An 11,114-nucleotide genomic window follows, 5' to 3' on the forward strand; every position below is an offset into this window, starting at 1 on the left:
AACAAGACACATTGGTAAATTGATATTTAATTTTTAATTACCGTTATTAAATATAGAATATAAAATGGGTACAATAACTCCCCCCCCCACACACACAATTTTTTTAAATGCCATGCCTCCTGCTTTTGCATTTTGAAAGGTGGTCGCCCGGGGGTGGCGGGGTGGGGGAGAGGACTTGTGTATAGTCCTGAAAAATATCCTCTTTGGAGCCCAAATCATTCAGCAATTGCACCTGCATGCTGGGCTCTGTTTACCATCCCCGGGGACACGTACATGCAGCTGGCACAGCATGCAAGTGGACAGTTTATGAAATTCTCTGAGTAATCTAGAGGCTGAGTCTGGGTCAGTGCTGTTTATCAGGGTTGGGTAACCAGAAGCTAACACGAAAAAGTGCAGAGGAAATCCCCACAGGCTATCTCCTCAGCTGACCCATCTTACCTCCACTCCCCTGCCTCGGCTTTATTTTGCAGTTAACCACTGTAGAACGCAAGGAGCCTGTGATGATCATTCATCATTATTAATATCTCATGCTTCAAGCAAGAGGGAGTGTTTTCCAAGTCTCTAGCTGCAATGGGAAATTTCAGTAAATTCCCACAGAAGCATTTAGGCTTCTTTCTTCTCTTCCAAAGAGCACAGAATCTTCCCCAGTCTAACTCTTTATTAAGGAGACTGACACACCGACACACATCTTGCCTCTTTGTTACGTTTAATAGATCGAGGTCGAGATCTGCTGTTGTTGTATGGCTCTAGCCTACAAAAACGAAACAGCCCCCATTAGAAAGTGAAAGCGTCTGGTTTTCCGTTGAGTGAGTTAGCAGAATAAAAACACTACTATATTGTAATGTGTTTAACCACCACTGCACGCACTTAACCTCAGCTCAGCATCCTTGGAATGCGCAATCAAATGCCACCTACTGGCAGAGATGGGAGTTAAAACATATCAGAGAGAAGGCAGGTGAGGTGATATCTTTCATTGGACAAACTTCTGTTGGTGAGCGAGACGAGCTTTCAAGCTACACAGAGCTTCTTCTTCAAAAATGTCGCCTTGCCACTGATAAAACATTCAAGGCTTCCTACCAGTGGCTGCAATGCTGTTAAAATCCAGGCGTGAGATCCTGGCCCCACTGAAATCAAAAGCAAAGCTCTCATTGATTTTAAGGGAGCCAGAATTTTTCCCCTGGCTTTTCCACTGGGGACCCCTCAAGAGCAAACCTAGGGAGCACAGCATATTGTGATGGCTGGCATGCACTTAACTGTCATGTCATCCACTGCGTGCTGGCCCTGCTCATGTGAAGAGGCAGCGCCTTGGAATTGAATTCCCTGCCTGTTCACAAGGCTGGAGCAGACAGGCACGGGTGAGAGGGTACCTGGAGCATTCAGAGGATGCTAAGAGGAGGTTGGGTTTAGAGCCTGGGTGGGATGGGGGAAGAGTTGAGCCAGGGGAGATTCTGAGCAGTGGGGAGTGTCTCTGTGTTGGGGGAAGGAGGCATCCTAGCCTGAGGGGTTGTGGATTTTACCTCCTCATGGGAGAGGGGCTGAGTCTGGTGGGGTGAGGTGGGATGGGGCAGCAGGCCTTGAGCCTGAGCTGGGACTAGGGACTTTCTGAACAAGAGGAGGCTGAGCGCTCAAGGGGACTAGGGGTGGGAGTTCTGAGCAGGGAGGGAAGAGCCCGGGGAAGGCAGCGTGAAGGGGTGAAATGGGGGAGGAGGATGAGTATGGGTGTAGGGACGTGGGTGGGCATGAGGGCAACAAGCAGGAAAAGGTTGGAGTGGAGGGACAGTGAGACGAGAAGGCACTGAAGGAACTACAGAGGGGAACCCAGTGTTCTTCCACCATGTCCTTCACTGTGAAGCATCTCCGTTTATCATCCTCCGCCATAACCCTCCCTCCAGTGTCCTGGTGTTCCAGTGTGAAAATCTGGTCAGGCTCTAGGAAGGGGGAGAAGGCTATGGACCCCCACCCCCACTTACACTGGTCACCAGCCACTGCTGCATATGGCACTGCTCCAAAACGAAAAGGAATTTCTTGGAGTGCTTCTGTTACTTACATGTTCAGTAAAATCCCCCTCAACCAGGGCGTACCAGAGCGACCTTTTATCCCCGCTGAGAGGAATTGCTGGCTAACAGAAGACAGTATTTCTGTAACAGAGGCAGCCGCGATCCCGTGTGGTAAGAGGCTGCAGACTGGGGTCTATTCCCAGTTCAAGGACTGACTGCATAACCTCGGACAAGACACTTCATTTCTCTGTGCCTCAGTTACCCTCTCTGGAATAATGAGGGTAGCAGAGCTCACCCACTTTTGCAGAGCACTTTGAGATGTGCAGGTCTGAAGTGCTACACAGAAGTATGACTAGTATGATCACTGTTGCCTAGCCAGTCAGTTACGGGAAAGGCTCTGGAGTTGGTAAGTACTCTGGGAACTGAGCTCGCTGCGTGCCCACCGCTACCAGTAACGACAGCGTCAAGACACATGGCGTATGCACTGTATCAGTGGGCTGGGAAGCAGCAAAATGACATCTGGGAAGAGATTTGATTAAATGAATCCAGACTGTTTTTGCCTGTGTCCCAGCTGTGGAGGGACTGAAATCTCCTACCAGAGGAGCAAATAAAAAGAGGCAGCCTGAGACTGAGACATTCAGCTGGCCTAAGCCCCAAACCATGTAACAGGTGAATAGATTTCTAAGGCTAGAAGGCACCATTAGATCACATAGTCTGAGTGTAGGTCCTCAGACCCCAACTGCCCATTAACTGAAGTTATCATTCGTATTAAGCAGTCCTCATTGCTGGCTCTGTTCAGTGGGGTTAAATCAGTTTCTCAAGCTTCTGGATAGCAGAAGTGCATGCACCACCCTGAAATATGGTGGGGAGCAAGGACGAGCGTGTGCTTAAGGCACTGGACTGGGACTCTGGTGATCTGAGCTAAATCCCTGTCTTTGACACAGGCTCCCTGTGTGTCTTTGTGCAAGTCACTTAATCTCTCTGTGCCTCAGTTCCCGCTCTGTAAAATGAGGGTAATAGCGCTTCCTTTCTCCTATCCTTTGTCTGTCTTGCCTGTTTAGCCTGTAAGCTCTTTGGGGCTGTCTCTTGCTCTATGCACGTACTGTGCCTAGCACAATAATGAGGATATCTAGCTCTCTTGTAGCACTTTTCATCCACAGATCTCAAAGCACCTTCCAACAGAGGTAGATATCATTGTTCCTATTTTAATAGGGGGAAACTGAGGCATGGGAGGCAAAGTGATTTGCCCAAGGTCACCCAGGAAAGCAGTGGCAGAGCTGGGAATAGCATGCAGATCTCCTGAATGCCCTGATCTTGGGTGGGACCTCTCGACACTATCATATAATAATAAAGGTAGAACTTTATAATTTATCTGAGGAACCCACGTACGATGATGAATGGTACATAGAGACACACAGATGGAGATATACTCTGACAGATACAGCTGGCTCCTGAGCTTTGAGAGTCTTTCTCCGTAGTGAAACTTCCTGCTGCTCCAGGCTGCACTGCGCTGGCCTGGCAGGGGACCAGCTCTCTTGCATGCTGCTGGCTAGTGTTCTTGTGCGTTGGGAAGAGAGGGGAACCTTTCCCTTCCCAGCCTGTGCCTCTGGCGCACATCTGCGCCACTCCGGACTGCCTTGCCCACAAGGAGGGGTATTCCTGAGCTCCCGAACACAGCACCCCCGCCCCGGAACTCCTGCTTGGTGGGGCTGCGCAGGCTGACGCATGTGGCTCCAGCCAGGCAGCGAGGATGTGACCTTTTCCTCTTGACAGGCACAGGGCCATCCCTGGTCATGCTGTTAATCAGCACTCCCAGTCCAGAATCATATTTCAGCTCTGGGAAAGCAGAAGCCCTCCCCCAATCCCCTACACTCTCGCAGGGTGAACGGGAATCGGAACCACAGGGCTCCCAATTCCTGCTGCAGTGTATGTCCAGATCTGGGGGCTGGGAGAACAGTAATTATTTTTATTTAAGTTAGGACTCGACACTGGGGGTGTGTGTGTAATTTTAGACAACACAAAATCACCCCAGAAGAAACTGACAGAATCATAGACTATCAGGCTTGGAAGAGACCTCAGGAGGTGTCTACTCCAACCCCCTGCTCAAAGCAGGACCAACACCCACTAAATCATCCCAGCCAGGGCTTTGTCAAGCCTGACCATAAAAACCTCTAAGGCTGGAGATGCCACCACCTCCCTAGGGAACCCAGTCCAGTGCTTCACCACCCTCCAAATCAGCTGTTCCCCATCCCTCCCTGTGTTCCTGTTAGCGACTCTTGCAGCTGCTGTGGTTCATCAGCCTGGGGGATGTGGTTCGCTTTTCCACCGGGGCTGGGCACAGCTCTGAACACGCGGGCGGAATCCGTCCGCAAAAGCCAGGCAGGAGACCTCAGCTCCCCCCACAAAGAACCCAGCTCCTTCTCTCACTTTCCAGCGGGGACTGTGGAGCAGGCGATCCGCTCTGCAGAGGCTGAGGCTTAACACCCGGACCTGCCCGCGGGTCTGATCGCGCACCAAGGCGGCTCCAGTGTCCAGCTCAGCTCTGCGGCGTGTGCTTCGCTTCCTAAACCGTGTCCGGGGATCGAGTCCTGCCCCCCTGGCAGTGACTCTGGGGAACTCAGCAGCGCCCCCAGCTGGCGCTGGAAGCAATGTGAGCCTACAGCCCCCACGATACAGGCTACAAACCTCGTTTCCACTTTTTCCCTCTGGTTTTCCTTAGTAATCGTTACACCCCCTTAATAAATCCTCCACTCTGCGCTGGGAGGCTCCCGTTTAATGCCCGGGATCTTTACCCGAATAATACGCGCAATAATATCAAATCTGATGAACTAAGAAGGGGCTATTAGGGTAAGCCACATGGCCTCCCTACCAAACAGACAGTCCCTCCCAGAGTCAATCCATATTCAACACCCACCGGCTGTTACACCCCGCGTCCCCTGGGAGGAGGCACCGTTTACTTCTCACGCGTGTGGAGAAAGGGGAGTTGGGCTCGGGGTTTAAAGCGTCCAGGCGGGCGTGTGGCAGGGACACGTGCCCGTGCCTGGAAGATCTGCTCACCCCGTCTTGTCTCTTTGCAAGTAGCAGGGGAAGCGTCCACACGCAGCAGTTCGTACCTGGACCACAAGGCAGAGCTGGTACATAACGATCCCCGTAATGTTCCCACAACTAACCTCCTCCGTTTGCCCTGGATCCAAACGGGTCTCTTGAGGCGCCGGAATGAGCCCCCCCCCCCCCCCGCTTGCTGCGCGAAAGCACTTTTCAGGGCTGGGCTCAGACCCCCGAAAGCCCAGCTCGGGGTGGGGCGCGCTGGGTGTCCCCCCCACCTAATCCGGCCCACTCCCCGGTGCGGCGAAGAGCCAGGCTGTTATTCCAGGGCCAGGCGAGTTCAGAGGGCGGAGGGGGGCTGATTGTTTTCCACCCGGGCCCTCCTCCCAGCCGCTTCCCCCCCTCCCTGCAGACAATGAGTCCCCCACCCTCCCTCCGCCCCTCGGGTGACCGTGATTTGCTCCGGCGGCTGGGGGGGCGGGGGGCGATCCCAGCCCCGGCCGGCGCTTCCTGCCCCTATAAAACCGTGGGCACGGAGCGAGCGGAGGCATGACCGAGGTTTCCCAGCGCCGGGCGTGCAGGGGAGCCGCCGATTGCTCGCGGGCAGCCCCCGGTGCTCCGCTCCGCCGCCCCGCACCATGCTGCGGCTCTGCCTGGCGCTGGTGGCCGCGGCCCAGCTCGGGCGCTCGGCTCCCGCCCCGCCGCCGCCGCCCGCGGGCGCTCAGTGCATCGAGCACGTCTGCTTCGGCGTGTTCTGGGGGCGCCAGCGGTTCCCCGACGCCGGCCGGCTCTGCCAGGCCGGCGGGGGGCAGCTCATGACGGTGCGCTCCACGGTGGAGGAGTCCGCCATCGCCCTGCTGGTGCGGAACCGGAGCGACGCCCGCCTGTGGATCGGGCTGCAGCTGCCCGCGGGCCAGGCGTGCTCGGACCCCGCCCGCCCGCTGCGGGGGTTCCGCTGGGTCACGGGCGACGAGCGCACGGACTACACCGCATGGAGGCCGGGGGGCCCCGTCTGCGGGTCCCAGTGTGTCTCCGTGGCGGCCCAGGAGCTCACCTGGGAGGAGAAGCGGTGTGACTCCGAAGCAGACGGCTTCCTGTGTGAGTACAATTACACCGGCACGTGCCCCAAACTCTCCCCCGGGGCAGGCCTGGCGGTGACCTACACCACCCCCTTCGGGGCGCAGGACAGTGACCTCCTGGTCCTCCCTCCCCAAACCACTGCCTCGGCCCCGGCCCTGGGCGTGGAGCTGGTGTGCCAGGAGCACAGCAGCGGGGGCATGCGGTGGAGCTCCGCCAGCCCCGGGGCCTGGCACTGCCAGCTGGAGAACGGCGGGTGCGAGGCGTCGTGCCAGTGGGACCACGGGACCCCGCACTGCACCTGCCCCCAGGGGAAGCGGCTGGACCAGGATCAACGCAGCTGCTCTTCCCTGTGTGCCGATGCCCCCTGCGACCACCACTGCGTCCTACTCCACATGAACTTCACTTGCATGTGCCACGAGGGCTATGAGCTGGCTGAGGATGGCATCAGCTGCAGAGACATCGACGACTGTCAAACCAAACCAGACCTCTGTGACCAAGTGTGCATCAACACCGACGGGGGCTTCCGCTGCCAGTGCCACCCGGGCTATGAGCTGGTGGAGGACAAATGTGAGGACGTGATCGATTGCTACGAAGAGAAATGTCACCACCAGTGTGTTGATGTGCCCGGGGGTTACAAGTGCAGCTGCTTCAGTGGATACGCCCCATCCCCCCAGGACCCCAACAAATGTGTCCTCTTTTGCAACCAGCCTGAATGCCCGGCAGACTGTGATCCGCATACACAGGATACGTGCTACTGCCCCGATGGCTTTGTTTTGGATCACCACAATGGTAGTGCAAAGATGTGTGTTGATATTGACGAGTGTGAGCAAGGCTATTGTGAGCAGCTGTGCACGAACAAGCCAGGCAGCTACACGTGTCAGTGCTGGGAGGGGTACAGCCTCCACAAAAAGCACTCGTGTATTTCTGACGATGAGTTTTCAGGTGGGACGGATTCCTACCCAACAACAGCCGCCCCCACCCGTGTCCCACCGAAGCCAGACAGCCTCCACCCCGGAGTGCTGATTGGAATCAGCATTGGCATCTTGTCCACAATTTTGGTCCTGATGGCCATTCTCTACCACCTGATGAAGAAGCACTTCCCAGGTCATGGAGCCATGGATTATAAATGTAGCAACAAGACAGAAAAGGAGGTGGTGCTGCAGCAAGTTCCCCCGGGATGCCCCTCTGCTACCCAGAAACTGTAAAGAATCCCACTGGATTGAAAGGAGAAAGACGGAATTGGTTGGAATTTTTCACATTTCCGATGAAAAATTTTCAAGGAAAGTGATTAAACTAGCTGCAGAAAAATATGCTTTGGAGAAAACTGAATGGCAAAGCATATAATGCTGAGCTAATCCCATTTGTGCGTCTTTAAAGAAACCAGTAGATGCCTTTTTGATGTCCCCCCTTTTCCAGACTTGGCGATCTTTCCGGGGTTTAAAGAGAGAACTTTATTTTTTGTGCATTGAGAACTGCCCTTGTTTGGAATGGACTATTGAAATCTGACTATCAAAGAAGAGAATATATGCAATGGACTAGTCAACAATAATAGACTTTGAAGTGGTGTGGTGAAAGTGACTTTCATCCAGAGACAGTGTCAAGAGTTCGTTCCCACATCAGACTGGAGCTACTGAGCAATCAGGAAGAGTTGGAATGCTCCTGCGACAGACATAGGTTTGGCTTATTTTTAAAAAACTGCTAATTACTAACAAGTACCAAAGATCTTTCCATCAGTTCTTCTCCTGCCTTCCATCGTCCTGTCCTCTTTGTTATCTGTAAGAAATTGTAGCTCCCCACGTTTATCTATCTTAGGGGTTTGTATTGACACCCATTACCACAGTATCTGCGCACCTTTCATGTAAAATCAATAGCAAAAGCAAAGCCCCTAATGGACTTTATGGAATCTCTGTCCCTTCCCCCTTTCAGGGTCAGAACTCTGCTTATTTGGTTGCTGTTTGTTTGTTGGTTACAGGTTTCTTTGTTTTGGGTACATGTTTGGGTACACTTTGTTTTGGGTCAATGGTGTGTCATTCTTGCTATGGTGGAAAAGCCTTCCCATGTGATGGTTGTGTCTTCCAGTCACATTTTCTCTAGAGGTTTTGTTCCCCTTCTCTCACTGTCAGATTAAAACGCCATTAACAAAACCATTTCATATTCTCCTGTTGATAAGAACGTACGAACCACCATATTGGGTCAGACCAAAGGTCCATCTAGCCCAGTATCCTGTCTTCCGACGGTGGCCAATGCCAGGTGCCTCAGAGGGAATGAACAGAACAGGGAATCATCAAGTGATCCATCCCCTGTCACCCATTCCCAACTTCTGGAAAACGGAGGCTAGGGACACCATCTCTGTCCATCCTGGCTAGGGACATCATCCCTGTCCATCCTCCCATGAATTTATCTTGTTCTTTTTTTAAATCCTGTTATAGTCTTGGCTTTCACAACATCCTCCAGCAAGGAGTTCCACAAGTTGACTATGCATTGTGTGGAAAAAAATACTTCCTTTTGTTGTTTTAAATCTGCTGCCTATTAACATGATGGCAGGGGCATTTTTGCCCCAGTGCTGCTAAATCCCTCGCCCCCTGTCCAGATGGTTGCTATGGGCCCAGTCCTACCCACACAGTGACAAAACTTCCATTGACTTCAATGGGAGCAGGCTCAGGTCCTCTGTCAGCCATCCAGTATTATAGTGGGCAAAATCTGAAAAAAAAATCACATTTTCCTTTTCCAGGTCCTTTTATCAAGTGTTGAGATGAAGGGTTAGGAGGCTATAAAAGCCTAGGGTCAGACCAGTGTTCAAAGGAGACGGGTAGTACAAGCTTCATGAGATTGTGGGAGAAAATACGCCCAAATGCTGAGAGGACTCTGAGGGCCTTTTTCTGCTTCTATTAAGCCAATGGAAGCTTTGGCATTGGCTTCAAGAGGAGCATGGTTGAGCTCTACTAGATAGGGCCCCGTGCCTATGAAATATTGATATGCAGCAGTGCTCAGTTTTCTAGCTGTACATTTTACAATTCTGGGATAGCAAACCCAGACATAGAGGTGACGGCTTGCAAACAAACTGATTGATAAAGAAGCATGCAGGCTACCAGCTGGTTGTACTTAAGAAAGTTTACTGTTAAGAGATTGAGAAACTTGATTTTCCTAATCTTCCTCTTTTTGGGTGAAAATAACTGTAGGTACATACAAAGTGAGACTGCTATCACATGGTATTCTTTTTTTCCTGATATGTCAGAATGATCCAAATACATTTCAACTTTTGAAAAAAAGAGAAGAAGAAATGTTACATGAAATCTAGCTTTCTTACTGTAAATGGTTCAATCCACAGTTTTGTAAATGCGGCACATTTGTAAATAGTTATTTATTTATTGGAACTATACCCTATGCAATGCATCATCACTTTGTGATTTCACAGGCATACAAATAAAGCTTGACAAGCCTGGTTTATAGAAAATGTGGTAATGAAATGTTCTCTCTCTCCTCTCCCCCCGACCTCCCTGAATAACAGCAGATGCCAGTAACGAAATCTGGCCAGTAACTAAATCATTCTTGGTTATCAGAAGTGCCCAACTCCCACAGATCCCATTGCAGTCCATGAGTGCTGCAAGTTCCAGCACCTTTGAAAATCAGGCCAAATGTTCTTTTGTGACTATTTCGCAAGCGTGATTATTATCAGTGATAGTGGACTGTAAATAATGGAGAACAAGATTCCCATTAAAAGATCAACGTTAACGAAATAGAAATAAAGTGATAGCTACATAGGGCCAAATTTATCCTTCGTGTCACTCCACTGAAATATTTCTATCCACATGTACAAAACTCCTTTGAAGTCAGTGGATTTTTGTGCGTGTGAACAGAATTTGGCCCTGTGGGAGTTCCCTGTGGCTGAGACAATTTGACCATGTGTCTTTATCCAAATCCTACTGACTTGAATGGGAGTTCAATATGAGCAAGGATTGGGCCTGGAGTTTGTACATTACTGCAGATAAAATCAGCTGTAGTGGCACCTGTGACAGTTGAAATGCACCTCTTGCTATTATCCTCCTTTTCCAGTTGCTCATAAATTTGACAAATAAATTTGGGCTGAATTTATTCCCATTCCCAGCCCAGCGGTGAGTTTATAGAAAGTTTCAGCTAGAAGTTCTCAGCTATTTTTGAGTGCTGCACAGGGGAGAAGAGAATCTCCTCCGTCTGTTCTGGTCAGAAATTGTGGCGCTGGTGCATTAAACACAAGACTGAGCGTGGGGAGGCCTGGCTGGTTCCACCCTCTCTTTAAAAACTCTGTGCTCCACTTTTCCCCAGGCGTACAAAGGGGCTAAGATTACCTTCCTCTCGGGAGGGTTGTGAGGATTGATTAATCCTTGTACAGTGCTTTGAGAATGAAAAGTGCCGCATGAATAAAAATAATCACAGAAGAAATGTCCTGCCAAGTATCCCAGTTTTACTGACTTCTGCAGGGAACAGAGGGTCTTATGGGCATATATGTTTTGAAGAAATGGGGAGGGATCAAGGGGAGGGGAGGAAACGTTACCAGAAGCATTTTCTTGGGCGAGAAAATGCAATTCAAAGGTGCTGGGTGAAACCCTGGCCCCACTGAAGTCAAGGGGGGGGTTGGCCATTCATGTCCGTGGGGCCAGGATTTCACCCCCGAGAGAGAAGATTGACAATAAAAGATGAAGGGGTGGCCCACTATCCATGGGTGGTGAGGAGGTTTTGGTCAAGGGTGGCTGGTTTTGCAAAGCTTCCATCCAGCGTGGCTGGATTCCAGTGATCTCATTCAAGGAGGGTTAGGAACTGGTCACCTGGTTCAAGGGCAGCAGCTAAGTTGTGGAGCCAGTCCAAGTAGGTGCAACTCAAGGAATTTGCAAACTACTGGCAATTTTTATTGCGGTTCCCCTGCCCCCTTTCTGTCACTAAACCAAACCCACACAGCAACAAGAGTCCCAGAACCAGGAAATTAAAGGGAGTCCTACCTTACTGTCAATCAAGGCT

General features: G+C 51.3%; 1 protein-coding gene across 1 annotated transcript; it reads left to right on the top strand.

Annotated features, from left to right (window-relative positions):
* The first annotated feature begins 5,577 nt into the window (after nt 1-5,577).
* THBD (thrombomodulin) lies at nt 5,578-8,427 on the top strand. Its single transcript, XM_045009110.1, has one exon. The coding sequence runs from the start codon at nt 5,681-5,683 to the stop codon at nt 7,325-7,327; it is 1,647 nt and encodes a 548-aa protein (XP_044865045.1). The 5' UTR covers nt 5,578-5,680; the 3' UTR covers nt 7,328-8,427.
* Nucleotides 8,428-11,114: the final 2,687 nt, after the last annotated feature.

Source organism: Mauremys mutica, chromosome 3 (assembly GCF_020497125.1).
Source record: "Mauremys mutica isolate MM-2020 ecotype Southern chromosome 3, ASM2049712v1, whole genome shotgun sequence".
NCBI lineage: Eukaryota > Metazoa > Chordata > Testudines > Geoemydidae > Mauremys > Mauremys mutica.

Excerpts from the sequence above, each read along its gene's own strand:
- THBD (XM_045009110.1), top strand. The coding sequence starts at position 5,681 with ATGCTGCGGCTCTGCCTGGCGCTGGTGGCCGCGGCCCAGCTCGGGCGC.